Source organism: Centrocercus urophasianus, unplaced genomic scaffold (assembly GCF_019232065.1).
Source record: "Centrocercus urophasianus isolate 14NV4802_14NV808 unplaced genomic scaffold, USGS_Curo_1.0 seq_17, whole genome shotgun sequence".
NCBI lineage: Eukaryota > Metazoa > Chordata > Aves > Galliformes > Phasianidae > Centrocercus > Centrocercus urophasianus.
In genome coordinates, this window is record NW_024884722.1 from 34,509,867 (window position 1) to 34,532,142 (window position 22,276).

A 22,276-nucleotide genomic window follows, 5' to 3' on the forward strand; every position below is an offset into this window, starting at 1 on the left:
GCAGGCGCCCGCAGCGCTTCCGAGCGGCCGCGCCGGAGACTTCCGGGCGGGTAGGAGGGACGGGAGCGGGCCGGGGCCGGCGGGAAGCTGCGGGAGGCTGGGGGAGGGAGAGCGGAGCGGGCGCCCGGCCCCGTTCTCTGTGTCGGCTTTGGGCCCGCAGCGCTGCTGTAGGGAGCCGCTCGGAACGGGCCCGGCGTTGCGTCTGTAGCGCGTGGTTCTGATACGTACAGCAGGCCGCGGCGGGCACTCGGTGCGAGCCCTTCGGCTCCTGCCTTCCAGCCTGCGGGTCTCGCTGCTGGGAGAGGGCGGGCGTCCTTACAACCCTCCCGGCAGCTTCTGCGGGGCTTCAGCCCCTCTCCCCTTGAGTCAGCGCCGCCCTCGGAGACCTCTCCGCTAACGTGGTGCCTGGAAGGCAGCCCTGCTGCTCTCCACCCTTAGACCGAGTCTGCAGCAGGGCAGAAGCAAGCAGGACGAGGGACTTTCCTTGCAGCTCCCCTTACGCAAGTTTCTTTGTTCCTGTCCAATGTCTCAGCACACCCTGCGGGCTTACAACGCAGCTGGGAAGCGTTATTCTTAAACCAAAACGCTAACTTGACTCTCTGCCTTTCTTCTCCGTGTCCTGTGCAGCGGCAGGTTGGTTTTCACTCACAGCATGAATGAGTTCCGCATCCACCACGATGTCAACGAGCTGCTCAGCCTGCTGCGTGTGCATGGTGGTGAGGGGGCTGAGGTGTACATCGACCTGCTGCAAAAGAACCGCACGCCCTATGTCACCACCTCTGTGTCTGCACACAGCGCTAAGGTGGGCAGAGGGGTGGCATTGCAGGGAGCTGTGCCTGGGGCCTCGCCGCGGGTGTTGAGCTTCCTTTGCCAGAGCTGGTACAAGCACTGTACCTGTGATGTGTGTTCATTCTGGGGGAAGTGTTAAAAGTAGCTTATTTTGTGCCTGGCGTGGTTGGTTCAATTTTTAATTAGAGGAGTTATCTACTGGAGAAGTAAATAAAATGAAAAATAGTAGCTGTGTGATTAAATGTGATTATATTCGCTCTCAGTAAGTTTGCGGATGACACCAAGTTGGGAGGAAGTGTCAATCTGCTTGAGGGTAGAAAGATGTACAGAGGGATCTGGACTGGCTGGATCACTGGGCTGAGGCCTGCTCTATGAGCTTTAGGCCAGGTGCTGGGGCCTGGGCAGAGTGGCTGGTAAGCTGAGTGGAGGTAAATGATCTGGGGATGTTAGTTGACAGTCAGCTGAACATTGAACCAGCAGTGTGGCTAAGTGACAAAGAAGGCCAGTGGCATCCTGAAACAGTGGTGTCAGAAACGGTCTGGTCAGCTGGATCAGGGAGGTAATCGTAAAAAAAAAACCCTCAATGCTGTGTTCAGTTTTGGACCCCTCACTACAAGAAAGACATTGAGGCCCTGGAGTGTATCCAGAGGAGGGCAACAGAGCTGTGAGGGGTCTGGAGGACAAGTCTTATGGGAGCAGCTGAGGGAAATGGAATTGTTTAGCCTCAAGAAGAGGTGGCTCAGGGGAGACCTTATTGCTCTACAGCTCCCTGAAAGGAAGTTCTGGGAAGGTGGATGTTGGCTTCTGCTCCCAGATAATAGCAAAAGGATGAGGTAATGGCTTTAAGTTGTGCCAGGGAAGTTCAGATTGGATATAAAGATAAACTTCTTCTCAGAATGAGTGCTAAGTTATTGGAACTGTCTGCCCAGGGAGGTGGTAGAGTCACCGTCCCTGAAGGTGTTCAAGGAATGTGGGGATGTGGCACTGAGGGACATGGTTTAGTGGGCATTAATGGTGGCAATGGGTTAACGATTGGATTAGATGATCTTAGGTGCTTTTTTCCAACCTTTGTAATTTTTTGAATAGTATCTGGCTTTTTTTTTTTTCTTTGAACATCATCGAATATGTCTGGGATTTAAAGCCTGGTACCCTCATGACCAGATGTGTTTCTGTGGCCATAATACTGCTTTTCGTTGCTGCCTTCCAAATCAGTCCATCTTAATTACCAGTGTGAGGCCAATGCTGCATTGTTCAGTCAAAGCCTGAACCCTGAAGTACTATGCTGGCGGCAGCAGCCTGCATCTTTTCTGCCTCCTTGTACAATGCTTTGCTCTGGAATGTTGGAATAATAATGTACCTTAAACATTAAATATTCATGTGGTCTTTTACAGGTAAAAATAGCAGAGTTTTCTAGAACTCCTGAAGATTTTTTAAAGAAATATGATGAGCTGAAGTCTAAAAATACCAGACATCTAGATTCTTTGGTGTACCTACTGTCAAAGCTCACAGAAGACAAAGAGGTTTGTTTCTGTGTTAGAACTGAGCATGTTATAACTACTTGGCAGTAGCATCAACACAGTGATTTTAAATATGCACACTATCTGATGATAATATTCATTGGAATGCATTGAAGTCAACAGAAGACATCCAGATCTAGCATTTACTTAATTTTTTAAGTACTGTTGAGAATTACACCACTGTTGATTTAGACCACTGTAAGGCATGAGACTGGAACAGAAATACCTGTAGTCTGAGCAGCTCACCTCTCTTATGGGCAGACGTGTTTTGCTGCAGTGTGTGCTGACCAGCGTTCACAAAATCTCTTTTGTTTTATGTGTATACAGACACTCCAGTATTTGCAACAAAATGCCAAAGAAAGAGCGGAACTCACAGCAAACGTGGCAGCTGGTGGCAGCACAAATTTCTCCATTCCCTCATCTACGTCCAAGATCTCTCTGCAGGAACTTGAGGAGTTGCGCAAGCAGCTTGGCTCTGTCACAGCCAACTCCAGCGCACAGCAGGTACTGCCGCTTCCCTCACCTTACATGTAAGATTTTTCCCTGCCGTTCGTATGTAGCTGTGCTCTTAACTTTTGCTGTGTAGGGGAATTGCAGGTATTCCTATCCATGCAGATAATCTGAATTTGCTCTCAAAATGGCGTTTGTCAAATTATATTAAATAATTGTGCTGTTCTTCATAAAAGCGGCCTTTTGTATTGAAGTCAGGTAAGGTGAGTTGAGTTTAGGCACAGCAGTTCTCACTGGGGCGTAGTGATGTGATTTCATTTTCCTGTTTCAAAGCACCTCCTTAACCCACGCAGATGTTTCCTTTCCTGCCTGCAGCAGTGCTTGCTCAGCAACCTTTATGGGTCATTCTGTCCTTGCTGAAAACTCTGTTCTCCAGGATGTGTGAGTGCAGTGCCTTGTAAAATTGTTCCCCAAGCAGACAACCATTTTGTCTACTTAGCTATTGGAATTAGTGTTCTTGAAATAAGTGCTGCAAAGGCATTGTTAGTCAGTGATGGAGCTACACTGATCCTCCTATACTGTACATATCAGGCTTTTTGCCTGTCTCATCCAAATCCTTCATGGAAGATCTGAGTCAAGCAGTTGATTTAGATCCTGAAAGGGAGATTAATTTCCAGTAGGAGAAGAGATCTTTTAAAAAGGATTTATGTATGATTTGCTCAAAGAGGAGAGAAGAGGAAGTGGTGTTTTCTGGGATGTTCAAATACAAGTTGATTGCCATGCATACTTTTCCTTTGAGGCACAGTTCTGCTTGCAGCCAAAGGAAATGGCAGCGCAAGCCAGCAAGATGCAAAGCTTATGTGCACTTGTTTCCTTCCCACATTCCTCTCACCTCTGAGACCTTCAATGAGAAGAAAATAAAATGACTGTGTGCAGATCCCATTTCACATACGTGTGGAGCTTAAGAAATGGCTTTCATAAGCACGAACCCCATGTTTTTGCACTTGTGGCAGTTTTTGTACATCACATAGAGCTCTCAAGCTGAATATTAGTCTTTCACCATATTTATTTTACTGACAGAGATCCAGTGCCAGGAATGGAAACTCTTATGGTGTTGTAAAAGCTCATTTCCTTTGCAATCAGAGCAAAATCGCTGTCATTTTCCACCAATGTATTGTCTGGATGGCATTTCATGTGCACCTACTTCTTGGGCAGTGTGCGGAAACTGATTTCAGAGGTGGTCATTGGCCTGTTCGCAAGTTCTCCTTGGATGAGATATGGCTACTTTCTCCTTCTGGAACTAATTTGATGTTAAAAAAATGATGATTAAAACCTACACTGTTCTACTGAAATATCAATTATTCCACTTTCTGTTTTCAAATTATTGGCTTATAGTTAATTTCTGCTTAAAATTGAAAAATTTTTGTACTTCCAAACATCTCTCTTTCTTCATTCTTTTCTCTCTCTTTTTTTTTTTTCCTTCTCATTAGCCTCTTGAGCTTACACGAAAAATGCTCCGAGATAAGCAAAATAAGAAGAATTCAGGTCAGCCTGTTCCAGTGTTTCCATCCTGGGTGTACGAGAGGCCTGCGCTTATTGGGGATTTCTTAATTGGCACTGCTCTAAGCACTGACGTAACGGTACCTATAGGTATGTGATACATAGTGAAAATTATGTTTTGTACTTGTTCAGACGAGCTGTTCAGATTCTGTCATAATTAGGATGAAAGCAAAACTTGCCTCCTTGAAATCTGTGGAATGAACAGGGTTCAAAAAAAAACCAACAATACCCAACCAGATGTGTTTTCTTCAAAGTGTTTCTCCTGTGCTAGCTTCCAACTCCATCATTAATCCATAAGATTTAATCTGCTTTGAGTTTCCCAGTCCTTCTTCCACACAATATACTGCAGGAGCATCCCATCTGCGTTCTCAGCTGAAAAATCTGCAGTTGCACCTTTCGGGGAGCATTCATCAATCCATGCAGCTCATTCTCCTCTCCAGTAAGGCTGTGACAACCTCCCTGATTTGCTCGTAGTCAGAGCAATAGAGGACTGATCTCACTCTTTTGTATTATAGCTTTAGACAGAGCTGTGTATAGTTTGTGATTTGTAAATTAGATTAAAGAAAGGCAACAGTTGTGCTAGAGGTTCATGCTCTATTCCGCAAGAAGGTAGACACACCTGCAGGAATCCAGTAGCTTCTTCCTGGCATGGATTTGTGCCTTGTCTTAGGGGCACAGAAAAGTAGAGATCACAAGTAGTTTCATTCTTGTGTGTTTCGCTGTTGTCAAATGGTTTGTGTAGCTGTATGGGAATTTTAAGCATGTCTGATGCTTACATGTACAGTCCATGGGTTTTTTTTTCCAGACTTTTGAACCACATGACAGAGATTCTCAGTGACATCAAATGTTTTTTTTTTTTTTTTTTTTTCCTCCTTAGGGATTAACAAATTCTGTAGTGCCCAGAAATCACTGGTAAGATCAGACACCTCTCAAAACTGTTTAATGCTGCGCCAGCACATACAGTCCTACAGTGGAGAGGGATTGTTAGCTGGTTTTGTGAGATAAGGCTAGTTGTGGTGAACACTGTAGCCATCCTGGTCCCCAGTCTTTTGATGTACTTCATTATATTTCAGTTTGAGTCCTTTGCACTTCTTTGTATCTGATTTCCAGTTCACTTCACCAATCAGAGACCCTATAGCTTGCAGTTCACTTGTAGCTTTGGCTGAGCTAGCGTTTTGTTTTGTGTATTTGAGTTTTATTCTTTGTATCTGAGTACTTCAGTGGAGGGGAGGTAGGAGAATTGTTGGCAAGGCTGGAACTCAGGTCCAGTGTAATTGAGCCCATTTGGATGGAAGAGTGAACAGTGCAAGTTCTCTCGTCCATGGTTGATGGATGCATATTTCTGTCCACTTGATTTGCTTTGGGTTTAAATAATGAGCAAAGGCTTCTATTTTCCTGGACAGCAAGGTTTAAGATTGTGGAGTTGACTGTAACTCAGTTTTATATCTCTGTATCTTGGTTCAGGTTTGTATGATCTTCCTTTGTTCTCTCTGAATGGTAGTATGTCATCCTTTTAGGCTTCAGGTGCTAGAGCATGAATGGAAGATCTGGACGTACTGCAGCATGTTCTGATTATGTTCTTTTCTGCTGTCTCTTTGAAAACAGGTACTCTGCCATTAGCATCCCAAGAATCCATGATTGTGGAGGACCTGCTGTATGCTTTGATTGGTGTGGATGGAAGATACATCACAGCACAGCCTATCGTTGGCAGGCAGAGCCGAGCATTTTTAGTCGATCCAAACTTGGACTTGTCCATCAAAGAGCTGGTGACCAGGATTCTTCCTGTAGCAGCAAGTTACTCTGCTGTCACCAGGTACAGAGCTGTTGTTTCCTCCCAGAGGAGGATATTTTCCTTCAAGCATCAAGCTGCAGAATATGGAATCTGTCATTTTGCATATGATGACTTTCAAGCTAAATTTAAACCTGTAGGGGTATAAAATAAAGAGAGAGAATTTATTTAAAATGGCTTTGGCTATATATGTTTTAGCTGGCATTCTCCTACGTGGCACCACTTCACGTTTTCCTTCACCTTGCCTTTGCTTTGTCCAACATCTGACTTGCCACAGGCAAAGTTTAAATGTGTCTGCTTACTGTGGCTTGCCTTTTCCCACTTTGCTATGATTTTCTCCCTCCTTTCTGATTTTGCTCTCTTCTGGGCATCCAGGACTAAGACAATCCTTGTGTGTGCTGCTGACCAGGAGAACCTACAGCTTCCTAGTTTCTGGTGGCTATCTAAGCAATTGTTGAAAGGTCTTAGTGTAAGGTACACCTCACTGACAGCAGAAGTTTGTAATATGGATGCTGCATTTGATTTGATCAGCAGAAGATCAGCAAAGAGGGAGAAGCACTTTCAGGAAGTGATTTGTCCAGTCTTTTTTGCCTGACTGATTCCAGGTGATATGGCTTGCATTCAGAAGCCTCTGTCCACTAAATAAGATACACGGAGCCAGCTAAGACTGATCAGGTGAATCACTAGCCTGAAGCTAGTAGCAAGCTTTCCTCAGTGTTTGGTTCCATGATATTGTGTCCTTTTGAGACCTTCTCCTGTGCTCTTGTCCTAATCATAAGGTTGTGCAAAGGCAATTGCCTTGAAAATACTGGCACTCACTTTTTTTTATAGCGGATTTGCAAGTAATTCTAGATCCCCTTCAATTTAGAAGGAAATGTTTTCCTACAGCTTTCTAAACTAAGAAGTGTGGTGGTGAGAAGTAGACAGGGGCCAGAGAGCAAATGCTAAACCTAAAACTTAGCTGAAAACCAATACGTTTTCCAATGCAGTATCTTCTCTTGTGCTTCTGCTGTGTTCTGAAGTTGAAATTCCTGAAAATGTTGGAAATTCCCTTGTCTAGATGAGATTCTATTTTGCATTTTACAGGTTTATAGAGGAGAAGTCTTCCTTTGAGTATGGGCAGGTAAATCATGCGCTGGCTGCTGCTATGCGGACTCTGATCAAGGAATACATGATACTAATTACCCAGCTGGAACATCTTCAGAGACAGGGACTTCTCTCGCTGCAGAAACTCTGGTTTTATATCCAGCCCACAATGAGGACCCTAGAGATTCTTTCTTCACTTGGTAAATTTAAAAAATGCAGTCATTATGTTTAGACAGGTGCATGAAAACTAGACAAATAAACAATACAGACAGGGTATGTGTCATTTCAATTTTGTTGTATTAAATAAGAGGGACTAAGAGGAGGACTGTACTTGTCAGACCTCTGCCATTTTTGAGAGCAGTAGGTTCTCTGAATCATGCCTGTTGTTACTATACCTCAGAATAAAAGTGCTGTGTGAAGAGGCACAGTATAACCCTTTTGAGAACATACATGGCATGCGCATCCCCCACAAGTGCCTCCTGTCACATAACTGCTCATACAGGAGTGGAGTGGTTTGCAGTCTTTTCATTAATACCATTTTAATAGCTTCATTTTCTCGCTCCCTTGTATTGTTTCCTCAGTAGTTTTGCTTAAATTAAACTCTGACATGAGGTTACTCTTGCATTTCTCTCTACTCAGCCCAGAAAATTTATCTGGACACAAATATCTGTTCTATATAGAATCTGGAAATGGATGATCCATCTTGGTATTTATTTTTCCTGAAATATTCACATTTTTGGAACACTACAGTTAGCCATCTGTTTGAAGATTTACTTCAGTCTCAAGCTCTTGACACTACTGTATTCCTCTTCCTCTGTCCCTTATATCCTTTTTGCAATGCAAAGGGTGAATTTTATTATGAATCTACCTAAGTCCAGGTGTTTCAAGCAGTGTACATGATTAGTTCAGGGTTACAGTGGAGAATAGATGTGATTTTGAGAGCAGAGGTTTCTTAAGCAAGTCATTGAGATATGGGATTTTTTCATTAGCATCTTGAGAGAAAAATCTCCATGTATGATGTAGAAGCTATGAGATACCTTATGTCTACCTGAGTCCAGATCTCACAGAGTGACCCGGGTTGGAAGGGACCTCAAGGATCACGAATCTCCAACTCCTGTTCCACACGCAGGGCCACCAACCTCCCCATTTAATACCAGACCAAGCTGCCTATGGCCCTATCCAACCTGGCCTTGAACACCTCCAGGGATGGACGGGGCATCCACAACCTCTCTGGGCAGCTGTTCCAGCACCTCACCACTCTCTCTGTAAAGAATTTCCTCCTGACATCCAGCCTAAATCTTCCCCTCCTTCGACTTAAAACCATTTCCCCTTGTCCTGCTGTTATCTACCCTTTCAAAGAGTTGATTCCCCTCTTGTTTGTAGGCTCCCTTTAGGTACTGAAAGACTGCAGTGAGGTCACCCTGCAGCCTTCTTTTTTCCAGGCTGAACAAGCCCAGCTCCCTCAGCCTATATTCATAGGGGAGGTGCTGCAGCCCCCTGATCATTTTTGTAGCTCTCCTCTGGACCCTCTCCAACAGCTCCACATATTTCCTGTATTGGGGCCCCACACCCAACTTCAGATGGGGACTCATGAGGGCAGAGTAGAGAGTGATAATCACCTCCCTGTCCCTGCTACCCACCCCTCTTCTGATGGAATCCAGGATACCGTTTGCTTTCCGAGCTGCAAGAGCACACTGCTGGCTCATGTTAAATTTTTCATCCATGAGGACCCTCAGGTTCTTCTCTGCAGGGCTGCTCTCAAGGACTGTTCCTTCCAGTCTGTAAATATGCCTGGGATTCCTCTAGCCCAAGTGCAAAAACTTGCACTTTGCTGTCTTCTTGATCTCTTTGATCTGTGCATATAAATGAAGAATCTTGTGTGTCTTACATCTATATTTTTTATTTCAGCTACTTCTGTGGATAAGGGTGAGTGTATGGGAGGGTCAACCCTGAGCTTACTCCACGATAAGACTTTCAACTACACAGGAGACAGCCAGGCCCAGGAGCTGTGTCTGTATCTAACCAAGGCAGCCAGTGTGCCCTATTTTGAAATTCTGGAAAAGTGGATATATCGAGGCATCATTAATGACCCATACAGGTAAAGAACAGTTACAGAATAAAAACAAAATGAAAAAGTTAAGAAATACCCTTCCTCTCGTGTCCCTCTTTGTGTTCCCTTCTCACATCTACATCCTCTCCAGGACAGTCGTGAGCTCTGTTCTTATAGGATGCTATTCTTATAGCTCACTGAATCTGTGTTAATGTAGTGCACTATCATGATGATGATTCAAGCTAACAATACTCTTTGAAGTTTCTTGGCATTGGTTGAATTATTTAAAGCATTTTCTGTGTTTATGCAACATTCCTGTTGTCTGCATTTTCAGAATGCGAAGACGGAAGAAAATAAAGTTAAAATAGCTTAAAAGAATGCCTTTCTGATGGTGAGAAAGCAAAGGCCAGCTTCCTCACCTGTGCTCTGACAGCCAAATAACATTTAGACTTGATTCCTGAGCCCTATAGAATTATGTTTCTGTTGTAATTGATTGTGGATTAGCACAAACACAGCACAAAATGCTACTTGTCTTAGTACAAACTAATTTCAGTTCTTGATTGAAATGTATCTTCATAAGACCTTACTTCTGATATATCAAATTCCCACTGACCATACTAACAGGTCAAAAGAGTAATCCCCATTGTACCACTTCCTGCTTCTAAACATCTGCTTTAACTGTCCAGTGAATTCATGGTGGAGGAACACGAATTGCAGAAGGAGAAGATTCAGGAGGACTATAACGACAAGTATTGGGATCAAAGATACACTGTTGTTCAGCAGCAGATTCCCTCTTTCTTGCAGAAAATGGCTGACAAAATACTAAGCACGGGTAGGTAAAGATAGATTTATTTTTTAAGAGGAGTCTGAGATGATTGTTGCCATTGTTTTTATAAAGATAAATTAAAGGATTGTCCAGGTACAACTTCTCAAAGAAACAGAAAGATTAAAAGCAACTCCAAATCATGAAAATGTGGGAAGGAGTCAGCAGTTAAAGGAGCTTCTGTCTTTCTGCTCTGGTATATGGGTACAATTTTGTAGCAGCTAGATAGGTGGAGCTAGATGTTTGTGGTGTCTTTATTTGGGCACTTAAAGGCTGTGTGCTGCCTGATGGTTATGCTTGCTTCCTGCTGCAAGTACAAACTTCTCAAAAGCTATTTATGAAGTGCAACAACAGATTTTCTTGGCTATCTGTAAAGGTGTTTTACCACCACTGGGGGCAGAAAACATTTCTAAATCACTTCTTAAACATAATATTAGTAGCCTAGTTTAAATTCTGTATCTTCTTTTGAAAGACATCAAAATCCTTTCCAGTTTCGGGTTGATCTCAATATAAAATTTCACAATATACCTTCTATTCCATTCTGTAACAGTGATATGGAGGCTTCTCTCATGGCAACACATACAGTTGGTGCAAACGTGGATCACTGTTTTCTTTTCAGGGAAATATTTGAATGTTGTGCGAGAATGTGGACGTGATGTTACCTGCCCTGTGGCTAAAGAGGTCATCTATACTTTAAAAGAGCGAGCATATGTGGAACAAATAGAAAAAGCATATAACTATGCTAGCAAAGTTCTCCTGGATTTCCTAATGGAGGAGAAAGAGCTTGTGGCTCACCTAAGGTTTGATTTATTTTCTTAAGTACGTCTTAAATAGGTTGGTTCTGATTGCAAATGTCAGGTTTTAAAGTTAGCATTTTTTTCCTGGGATATTCTCTCTGTTTCTGTTAGAAATGTTGACCTGAAAAAAAAAAGAAAAAGAAAAAGAGAAAGAGAAAGAAAAAGAAAAAGATAGATTTGTTTTCTCTTGAAATAAAATAAAAAAGAAATGTAAAATTGTAGAAATGTTGGATGGGAGGGACCTTTAGGAGTCTCTTGTCCAACTTCCTACTGGAAGGTTACCACCAAAACTACCTCTTGCCAAAACTGGCCACTAGGCTTAATCTGACTTTATCTGACTCAGTCTTGAAATTGCCTGCAACTGCAGTGGTTTAAGGCTATGCTAGTACCATTTTTGCTCCAAAAAGTGGCAGTGATTATGTATATTCTCTGGCAAGATGCAAACTTCATCTTCCAGCTTTCCTGAGAGCTATTTCCAATCCCATTGCAGTTGACTCTCCCTGAAGCCTGGTGAAAATTGTAGTTGGTGCATCATACTATAGCAGAAGTCAACACAAGCACACGAACTGCTTCAGAAGTCAGTGCAGACACTTGGACAAGAGAGTCCATGATTTTGCTCTGAGATGGCAGCTGCCTCTCGGATGGATCTGGACTCTGGAGGTTGGGTTGTTGTCCAGGATAGCAGTGTAATCCATTGCCTAGCAGTGCAGTGCATACTTTTATTCTCAGGGTACATTTTTACAGCAGCAGAAGAACAGCTGCACAACAGCGTTCTGACTGAGGTGACCGGAAGTAGGACAGCACATGTTAAAAAAAAAAAAATCCAAATAGGTTGTTTTTGTCGGTTAAAAAGCAAGTTAAAAAACATGTTTTTTTGGAAACATAATCAGTGATCTTCATTTTCTTGAGCAGATCTATAAAACATTATTTCCTGATGGATCAAGGGGACTTTTTTGTTCACTTCATGGATCTCACAGAAGAGGAACTTAAGAAGCCTGTGGATGACATCATAACTACTAGGCTAGAAGCATTGCTTGAGTTGGCCTTGCGAATGAGCACAGCCAACACAGATCCTTTCAAGGATGATTTAAAGGTAAAAAAGTGTGTAAGCGGAAGGCTTGCCATGTATTGAGGAAATCTCCGTGTTTCTCTATGAGAAACTGCGGAAAATGCAGTGGAAGAAAGAAGAATTGGTGGCTATATTTCTGTAGGCCTTCTCGGGTGAAGTATGTTTATTTCATTGACATTAGCAATGGGAAGCTCTGATCATGCAGCAAGGGGCTGCATTTTCTTGTTGATGTCTGAGCACAGAGAAAGTGCTTTTGAGTGGCATCAGGATGAGGTGAAAGGAGTAATGTATCTCTCAGCTGTGTTCTCAAGCTTGGATGTCCATTTTGGAGTGCAAGAAAATCATTGATTATAAGTTCTCACTACTAATGATTGTTGCAGCTCAGTTGAAAGCCTTTACAAATGTGAACCAGCATACAAACTGTGCTTGGGGAGATTGAGATGACTTTGTAAGCAGCACAGCAACACTGTCTGCTGCAGCACTGTCCAGATGGTGCCATTCCTCATCACTCCCTGGCTGATCCAGTGACTTGAGAGTGACTCTGATAATTTGCCACTTAACTGTTGTTACCTGGAAGTTGTGAGTACCCCGTGGCTTCATTGTTTCCCTGCTTTTCTTTATAGATTGACTTGATGCCCCATGATCTCATTACGCAGCTCTTGAGAGTATTGGCCATAGAAACGAAGCAGGAAAAGGCCATTATTGGTGCAGATCCCACAGAGCTTACTCTCAGTGGTCTGGAAGCATTTTCCTTTGACTACATTGTTAAGTGGCCTCTATCCCTAATTATAAACAGGTAAGGTATCTATACACTAAAAAAAAAAAAAAAAAAAAAAGGCAGAAGCTTTTGTACAGGTTTACAACACATTTCCAAACAGCTAAATGCTGCAAAGTTTGTCTTTAAAGTGACACTAAAAGTTGTTGATAAGTAGAGAATGCTTTGGGGTTATTGACTTGCACTTGCTCGTCTGGTAGACTAGGGCTTCTCTCTTCAGTACAGTGCTACCAGTCCATGCCTAAGATATGTATGGAAAGTTGATTTTAAATGATGGAAAGACGTAGATCAAAGGATACTTTATGAGCCTGGTCTCTGTTTTTTCTTGTAACCAGTCCCCCAGCTTCTGTTTGTCCATGGCTTTTTGAAGGATCTTTCTGAGAAGATTTTTTATTTGAAAGTGAACTCTCGTTTAAGAATTTCTATGTTTGTAATCAAACGTTTCTCGATGTGAAGTGCAAAAAAGCTTTCTGGTAGCCCTGGTTGCAAACTAGAAGGGTACTACTGGCTGCTGCTAGAATATTGCAGCAGGCCATTTTGCATTAAATTGAGGTAGAATAAACAGAGTTCTTTGTTTTTCTGTGGTGACTTGTTTCTGACCCACAGAAACAGGGCAATGGCAGACTGTGAGCCAGGGAAATGGGGCAAACAGTGGAAGGTGCTAAATGCCAGCAGTATCCTTTCACTTCTGTGAAATTATCAGTTGACACAGTGGAACTTCCTTAATGACACAGTGTCTCTGAAATTATGTCTCTTTCTTTCAAATTGGATATATTAATTTTGATTGTAACTATGGAAGTGAAAATGCTAAGTGGTACAGCTTCATGAACTGTATTGGCTGGAGCTCTGTGGACTCCTACGCTGAAGTGTCTGAGCACAGACCTGCACCCAGTCCCCGAGGCTATAAATAAGCATCCCATCTGTTTCTGACAGCGTGTTGCAGGCAGGGTGATGCTGCCTGTAGCTTGGTTGCAGTTTTTCTTAATCTTTTTGGAGAATCCTGGTGAAAGTTTTGGCAGTCGTTGCAGCCTTGCTGCAGCAGTGACGTAACTGGAAGCTTTCAGACCCGGCTTGTATGTGAGTGATCTTTCTGCAGGTTGATCTCATCAGAGAAGAAGGCTCATGAAGTACCTGGTGGCAGGAAGTGTGAAGGAGGGACACTTCAGGAGGAATTCTTTGAGATGATTACAAATGCTTTTTTTTCATCTGTTAGAATTGTTTCAGTGAAGATCTGTGTGCCTAAAGGTGTAAGGAGCATATTGTGTTAAGTCTCTTTGCCTCAAAGTAGCCTCAGCCTTCACAGCTTTCTGTCAATCTGAAGAAAGCTTAATCTGAATGGTTTTCTCCTTTCTTTCCAGGAAAGCACTGACAAGATACCAGATGCTTTTCAGACACATGTTCTATTGCAAACATGTGGAAAGGCAGTTGTGCAACGTTTGGATCAGCAATAAGACAGCCAAGCAGTTCTCCCTACATTCAGCTAAATGGTATGGCTTCCTTTTCTGCTGAGGCTTTGGGTTTCCTTCTTCCTAGTTAGATGCATTGTGACATGATTTGGATTATTTTGACATGGAACAGATCGTTGTAAAGTTCTGACTGGCAGAGGGAGGTCAAACATAACATTTTAGGACGCAGTAGGAAGTGTCTGCTCAATAATCCTCGGGCTGCTTGACTTGTTCCTCTTTGGTGGCACAAAGTTTGGAAAAGGAATCGTAGGAACACAGTGTGCTGAGTTGGAAGGGACTCACAAGGATCTTTCAGTCCAATTCCTGGCTTCACACAGGACTACTCAAAATCCAGTTCCTATGTCTGAGAATGCTCCTTGAGCACTGGCAGCTCGGGGCTGTGACCTCTGCCCTGAAGAGCCTGTTCCATGCCCGCCACCCTCAGTCTCAGATGATCTCACTGGAGCACAAGGCAGGCCTGTGGCACTGCAAGGAAACACCTTCTGTCTTGTCAGTGGCACTCAGTTCTCACACCCTCAGCTACCTCGGCACTGACCTCAGCCAATATGAGCTCTTGCTCTCTTGACACTTCAGAAGGATTTGTGGAGGAGACTTGGGGGGATCTGCAGTGCAAGCCCCTGCTCACAGCATGACTGTCACCAGTGGACAGGGTACCCATAGCTGAAATGTGAGGGGAGAGAGTCCCCATTGCTCAGTTTGTCCCAGTTTGTTGAAGGCTGTTCTTATTTTTATGTCACAACCTGAGACCTTGAAAGGAGCTCTGTATAATTCTGCCATTCTAATTTTGAAGTGAAATGGCATTGAATACCCTAGATAGGAGGTTATTTGTTTAAATCCAGGGATTCCCGATCATACTGATGGATAGGATGTTCTCAAGTATTCATTTAGCAAGTGAGTTAGATGTGCTAGAATGTGCTAGAAAGAAACGTGAAGCATTCTGCATGTTATATTTCACACTGCTAGCAAACACGTCTCACTAGTTAAAGTGATAAAATGGATTTAATACTGTCCATTTATGGTTGGACGTGATCAGATTACAAATTAACTGTTTAGTGCACAGCAGGTTCAAAGCTCTGAATCTCACAGTTGAGGGGAAAGTCGTTTCCATACATGGAAGTTAATCAGAGATGTTCTGCAATAACTTGGTAATCACTCTCAGACTGCAGCAGGGAATTTGCCTGGACAGAAATAGTTAGCTCTGCTTTGCTTGGCTGTGCAAGTTGGTTCTCTGTGGCATTTGCTAGCTCAGAGTTGTGTGGGCGTGATTTCTCCCCTAGGTTTGCTGGTGCTTTCACACTGCGGCAGCGAATGCTGAATTTTGTGCAAAATATCCAGTATTACATGATGTTTGAAGTGATGGAGCCAACATGGCACATTCTCGAGAAGAACCTGAAATTGGTGAGTGTGTGTGCTTGAGACTAGTTAGAACAGCAATCTTATGTTACCAAATTTAATGTAAGGAGAAGATGCCTTGTTTTAGTTACTGTTAAATGTTTTATTGGAGGAACTGTGCTGCTACAAACTACACTACAAACAGTGCTGCTGTTCTGCATCACCTTTCTGCTTTGTCAGTCATGTATCCCTTTCCTCTACCGAACCCTCCTGTCTGTGCCCAACTTCCATGCTCTCTTCATCCTGTTACGGAAGGGCAGCATTCTGCTGAACATCACCAAGAATAAAAAAGTGTGGATAAGGAAGAAGGATGTGAGGTGCAAAGATCACAAGCAGGACCAGACATCTTCCTCTGATTCCTTGGCTGACTAGCAGCTCTCTTAAAAGCCGCGTCTATGCTTTCTCTTCCTTGGAACTGCCAAAGATTAGGCCTTTGAGGCAGGAAGAGGCCTTTCACTTTATTTTTCATAGTAAGGACTATTTGTTGTAAAAAGTGTTTTTCCTCTTCAGATGGTTATTCTTCTGGTCCATTTCCACTAGGCTGGAGAACTTTTTCATCCCTGTGATGTCTGGGAGAGGCTAAGCTCATTTCCTGCTGGTTTTTATGCCTGACAAGGGGGCATCTGGGCAAAATACGCCTGACCTCTCCTTTCACGGACATGCAGTGTTCTGGGCTGAGAGATTTTCTAAGTGTGTAACGCAGTGTTCCTGGTTCATTGATCAAAATAAAGTCTGTGACTTTATAACTCTTTGCCCTAGCACAAACTCCAGGTAGGAGTTTTTATCTCCTGATGGGCATGTGAGATGCCTTTATCACCTCAGAGAGAAGCATATTCCCAGTGAGCATCCTACCTCCCTGTTTAAAGCCAAGAATGAGAAGACCCCAGAAGAACAGAAGCTGACATTCCAGAACAGGCTGTTAAAGAAGCCCTCAGATGCCTTCTGAAATGTGATGTAATCAATTCAGATTAGAAGGTTCCAGACAACAGAGAAAAAAATCTGTTACTGGAAGACCAAGGATTTGGTAAACACATCTCTCCTTTCCCTTTTTACCTGACTGCAGTAGTGGTCTGGACTTTTGAGTTACTGTTAGGCAGGTGAAATTCATCAGGCAAGTAAAGGATGATGCTTGATTACTGGCAGATCAAGTGAAAGCTACAGCAAAGCTGCGAATACATGTTGTCTGTCTTGCCATCTGCCTGGCCTAGCCTGCAGCTTTGTTGTTTGCCTGGAACACATGCCAGAGCATTGGCTAGAATTGCCTGGCTGTGGCTGGTTTCAGGCATACAACCTCTTTGGACATGACTATGTGAGAGGAAAGCATTAAAAAGCAAAAAAAGATGGCATCCTAGGTTGCTTTGGCACTGTTAACTAAAACAAGAGCAGAGACATAGGCTGCTCTGTGTTACATAGCAAATGGCTCCACTGAGTTCTGTACAGTTTTAGGCTTTGATCCTAACGGGAGTTGAGCAGATACATTGGCAGTGCTGGTCTAAAGCTTTGGTGTCCTGGTTCGGTTTTTCATTAATGTACTGTCCTCCAACAGGCTTCTAATATTGATGATGTTCTGAGCCACCACACGAGCTTTTTGGACAACTGCCTGAAGGACTGCATGCTGACCAACCCTGAGCTGCTGAAGATCTTCTCCAAACTGATGTCTGTGTGTGTCATGTTCACAAACTGCATGCAGGTATGTACAGTCTCCCCCATTTTATCATGCCAGCTGCTCTGTGTGCAAGGCAGCCATGATGATCTCTTAACATGATTGCTCTCTTGCTCTCAGTGTAGTCAGAAGAGCTTCTTTTCCCACCCACAACAGGCTTTATGAGCTCAAACTTTCCTCCACATGATTTCTGTGGCTGTTCCCTCCACAAAATTCTATGCGCTCTTCTTTTCCAGTGTTGGAACAGTTTCCTGTGGACCTAATTGCCTCTCTTCATCCATTCTTGCAGCAGAATTTGAGATGAAAACTGGAGGGCTGGCTAGGTTTTTGTTCGTGCAGAAGCCAGCTGAGGACCAGCCATGAAGACTGATCTCCTTAGGCAAAGTCTTGTCAGTGTATCAGGGAACCCATTTGAAAACAAATGAAAACCAGACAGTTAGCTTTAGTTAGCTTAGTGGGGATTAACTAGCTGCAGGCCTAGGAGGGGTGCATCAACCTCATGCATTGCTGTTGTGAAGGAGATAGGTTTTAACCATGTCCCCAACCCTCTGCCCTTTACAGAGGTTCACCCAGAGCATGAAGTTGGATAGCGAGATGGACCGGCTCAGCCTAGAACATGGCACAATGCTGGGCCCACCTACAGAGGAAGAGCGTGCAGAAGAGACTGCAAAGAAGAAGCTGACTAACAAGGTGGGGCGCTGGGTGCATTGATGGGCTCTGTAAATGTTGCCTGGGGCTGCAGCTTGATTGGAGTGGCTGTCCTGCCTCCTACAGGTGGACCTTTCTGGTTTCCAGCACACCTCTGGCCCCAAAAGCAGAATCTTTGTAGAATGTGGGGATATTTCTGAGGACGCTGTGGAGCACTGATAGCACTCTCAAGTCTGCTTTGAGGACCTTGTCTCCCACAGCAGTTGCTGCAATTGTTCTTCAGTTCTTAGCTGTATTTCCAGCTGTGTGCATGAAGGTGGATGAGCCAGTAAGCTTGGAGTCCAACAGCCCTTCCCTTCTGTATATGAGATATTTGCCTTGTCTGTGTTTCTATATTTTTCCCTGTTTAGACGCACACTTACTAAGCCACTTGTTATGCTCTGCTGTTAGTAGAAAATAACCAACAGCATATATTTGAGGATTATTCTACTGAGGTCTACTTTGGTGTCCTCCCAGACGGGCAAGGCAAGGTTTTTAACCACTGAGGATCTTGCAGCTGTTTTGAAAATGTTATTGCAGTGCCTGAGTTACCATTAAGTTTTATGGCAGTATTTATGACCAGGTTTTGAAAAAGGGGTGGTACTGTTGCATCTCCTTGACAAACACAAGTCCTTTGTCTTGATAGCTTTTAGCGGAGCATGCTGATAACCTCCATCTGACATCTGGCTTCGAAGCAACCATCAACAAGTTTGATACTAATTTCTCAATGCATCTGCTGGATCTGTTGGACCGGCTAAGTGTTTACAGCACCAATGACTGTGAGCACAGCATGCTTAACATCATCTACAGGTGAGCCAGGGGTTTTCTCTCAGTAGCTCAGATTCAGCCCAGAAGCAGTGATTGCTGTTTTATAGCAGTGTGTGTCTGCCTCATCAGAGGAAAGACTGAAATTGCAAGAAATGTCACTTTGTGTTTCAGGCCATACTTTGAAAAATAGTCTTTTGAATTTTGTGAATTTTTTTTTGTTCTAATCCATGTGTCAGTTCACACTGCTTTATGAAGTGTTCCAGCAGGAGATCGGGCTTTTGGATGTCATTGCAGGCAGTGCTGGGCATGGCCAACATAGTGCTGATGGCCTGTTTGCCTGCTCTTTTCATAGAAGAGCATTGTGACCCACAGTCCTCGAGTCTCAGCAGGAACATGTGGAGATCCTTCTGTTGGTGGCATCACCCAGCTCAGCTCAGGCTGGAGCTGGTTTTCACCTTGCTTAGAAATGCAGAACAGTATCAAGTCCCTGACAATCCTTTCTGTCAAGACACAGAAGTCCTGCAGCCTTCCATCACACTTTATCACACGCTGTGTCAGAGATTACACCAATGCCTTTTCTGCCAATAGCTCAGGTGTCAGGTGTTCTCCCACTATTCCTAACTTAGCAGAGGTTCACCTCTTTTGTCATTGACTCTCCACACTTCTGTGAACTGTTTATGGTTCCATAGGATGGTGGAAGCTCTCTCTTGTGGTGCTGCACCATGGAGACTGGTGTTGCATCCCGTTTGATGCCATGTCCCTGGTGCTGTGGCTGGGAGTTGATCCATGCAGAAGCTGTGCAGGCAGTGCTCCCAAGTGCTTCAGACTTGTTCTTCACAAGTTCTTCCTGCTTCTGATGAATAGAGAAGGATGGTGATTCAGCAGGATGTAAGAAGACAGAATGCTTCCGTTGTCTGGTTGCATTAAGGATGGTGACCTAAAACTGTATCAGGCTGCTTTCAGAGCAGGGTCTGAGGCCTCTGCCCCCAGGCACTTCCACATCCCACTTCTGTAGAAGGGCTAAAAAGGAAGTACTGTGTCTTAATGCTGCTATCACTGTCATGTCTCCCAGTCAGGACTGCATAGGACCATGCAAATCTTCACTGAGGGTTTTGGCACAGATGGACTTTGAGTTACAAAAGCAGGTGTCCTCATTTCCTCATCTAAAATACTGTATGTTAGCAGGACACACAGCAGAATGTGTCCTTCCATTTCCAGGCGCTGCTCAATAGCATTTTGAGAAGCGGAAGCACCTGGCGAATGGCCAGCTCTCATTCAGTCTGCACAAATTATCAGATCCAGTTGTGGACACTGTAGCAACAGGAACCCAGAGACCAGAATGAAAACGATTGCATCTAAAATAACATACTTGAGATAGAGAGAGAATAGATTGTGGGATATGCTGATCCTCTCTTACGAACTGTAACCACAGATCTTCAGCATGCTGAGGGTGCTCGGGTGTCTTGGCTTCATCAGCAGTGCTGACAGAGAGTTGGTGGCTGCAGAAAGTGCCCACAGTCACTGGGAAAGGGTGCAGCATCACCCTTTCTGCAGGAACTGTCAGGTGGATGACTTTGAATCCAAATGCCCTAAAATCTTCACTCATTAAGTGCTGCTAGTGCTATCCTTCTTCCACAAATTTGGAAGCAACGGGAAGGCTGAGCATGGAGGAGGATCACTGGGACGTACAGAGTAATGCAAAAAAGAGTGAATGTGTGCTTCAGCCACAGAATGAGAATACTGAGTGGGATTTGGGAAGGACTGCACCTATCCTTAGGAGTTACCGAAGATAATTTAATCCTAAAAACAGAGTTGGAAAGGAACAGGATGTAAATGAGTCCTGCCTGTGTAAGCCCATAAGTTGGAATCAAAATTCAGTAAATAATCGTGCCTTAGTGTCATGTGTCCTTTGCATAACATTTAAAGGACAAAAGGGATGTAAGCTGCTCAGGCAGGAGAAAGCAGCTGATAAATTCCATCTGTCGAAGCTATTTTCCCCAGTCATGAAAAACATCAAGGAACAATTTGCTGCCATTTCTGTAAGATTGTTAAGCAACATGAAACTCAAATGTTATGCCCATTCCTTAAGTATTGGAACAACTTATTTGATAAACGAGGAGAGTAATTTCTGTGTGATGTGCAGACTGCTGGCCCCTGCTGTTTGGTGCTGCTAGGGTGCACGTTTCTCATAGGATCACAGAATGGTTCAAGTTGGAAAGGACCTCAAAAATCAGATAGTTCCACTCCTCCTGCTGTGGGAAGGGTAGACAAGCATTGGATCAGACTGCACAGGGCCCCATCCAGCTTGGCCTTAAAGCCACTGGGGATGGGGCAATCTCAGCTTCTCCGGCTAGCCTGTGCCATGGCCTCACTGCCCTCTGGGTGAAGAATTTGTTCCTAATCTAAAGCTCCCCCTCTTTCAGTTTAAATCAATTTCCCCTTGTCCTATCACTGCCTGCCTGCTTGTAAGTTCCTCTCAAGCACTGGAAGAACTATTCTCAGTTGCATGACTTTGCGCTGCGGAGATGTGCCTGGGGAAGGCCGCAGTGGAGTGGGGCAGGTGGTTCTGTGCAGTTCTGTGCCACTGAGGCACCGCCTGGGTTACAGAGGAGATAGGCTGATGCTATGGGTGGTGCCTTGTGCTGCAGCAGCGTGTTAACTGCTTGGGGCTGCAGGGCGAGCAGGTTGACTCCTTCCTGTGCTTTGTCCTACAGGTTGGACTTCAATGGGTTCTACACCGAGCGCCTGGAGCACATGTCTGCAGAGCGGAGCCAAAGGGCAGCCCCACCACCCCCCCGTGCTGCCGTGCCAACCCCATGAAGGAGATGGAGGAGCAGTGGAACCTCTGAAATAAGTGTGATGGATCTGCGCTTCTGAGAGGCTTTTGTGAAGTCTTTTTTTTTTTTTTTTTTTGACTAGATTGTAAAATGATGTTTTTATGTGTTGTAAAATAAAAGTTAAAGAAAAAAGTAAAAATCAGAGTCCTGTTGGCACATGGCACGTGCCGTTGTTAGGTGACCAGAGCATGCTCTGGCCTAGCGGAAGCCCAGTGGGGGCTGCTGGTAGGGGGGCCATCTGATCTCTGCTCAGCCCAATGGCTGCTCTGCTCCAGTGGCCCCTTTGAAGCTCTCCGGGTTCCTGTTGAGGGCCATTGCTCCTTGAATGCCCCGCGGGAGTTTTTGTTCCTACTCATTTACACACGTATTCTAATCTCAAAAGGTGCTGTGTCCTGCCTCCGGTGTCCCCAGCATGAGGCATGCTGACACAACTTCAGCTGCCCAGAACTGCGCTGTCCAAATGGGCATTTGCTCATTTCAGGTGTGGGTGCGGTTGGACAGAACAGCACAGGGATCCCCACTCCACTCTCCCAGGGCTGAGCTATGACTCTCCATTGAGTCCCAGCACTCCTGTGCCTGCAGCAGGGCTGTGTCCTCTACTAGTCTTGCTGCACAGCCCCAGGTCAACACAGGTGGTCTCAATAAAGGGATCCTACACGGATTAGAGCCTTCACAATATCCTCATTTTCCCAGCTGGTTTTGGCCCTAGAACACAACAAAAGCATCGAAAGCTCTGCGTTATCTCTGCAGATAAGGAG

General features: G+C 44.3%; 1 protein-coding gene across 2 annotated transcripts; it reads left to right on the forward strand.

The window, feature by feature from the left end:
* Positions 1-28: 28 nt before the first annotated feature.
* TUBGCP2 (tubulin gamma complex associated protein 2) lies at positions 29-21,621 on the forward strand. Of its 2 annotated transcripts, none has more exons than XM_042818000.1 (18): positions 29-50; positions 628-802; positions 2,181-2,309; positions 2,634-2,810; positions 4,247-4,406; positions 5,922-6,129; positions 7,192-7,391; positions 9,100-9,289; positions 9,928-10,073; positions 10,684-10,864; positions 11,774-11,954; positions 12,554-12,726; positions 14,064-14,192; positions 15,449-15,569; positions 17,110-17,253; positions 17,788-17,916; positions 18,560-18,723; positions 21,396-21,621. In XM_042818000.1, exons 2-18 carry the CDS (start codon positions 653-655, stop codon positions 21,499-21,501), a joined length of 2,688 nt encoding a protein of 895 aa, XP_042673934.1. In that variant the 5' UTR covers positions 29-50; positions 628-652; the 3' UTR covers positions 21,502-21,621. The 2 variants fall into 2 exon arrangements, with proteins under 2 accessions (XP_042673934.1, XP_042673935.1); XM_042818001.1 differs by lacking the exon at positions 29-50 and adding an exon at positions 237-500.
* Positions 21,622-22,276: the final 655 nt, after the last annotated feature.

What these genes read in the sequence shown, in the direction of transcription:
- TUBGCP2 (XM_042818000.1), top strand. Translation starts at nt 653, where the DNA reads ATGAATGAGTTCCGCATCCACCACGATGTCAACGAGCTGCTCAGCCTG. An exon ending in GAGCTTGTGGCTCACCTAAG is followed by an intron (nt 10,865 to 11,773) that starts GTTTGATTTATT and finishes TTTCTTGAGCAG; the next exon opens with ATCTATAAAACATTATTTCC. An exon ending in ATGCTTAACATCATCTACAG is followed by an intron (nt 18,724 to 21,395) that starts GTGAGCCAGGGG and finishes TTTGTCCTACAG; the next exon opens with GTTGGACTTCAATGGGTTCT.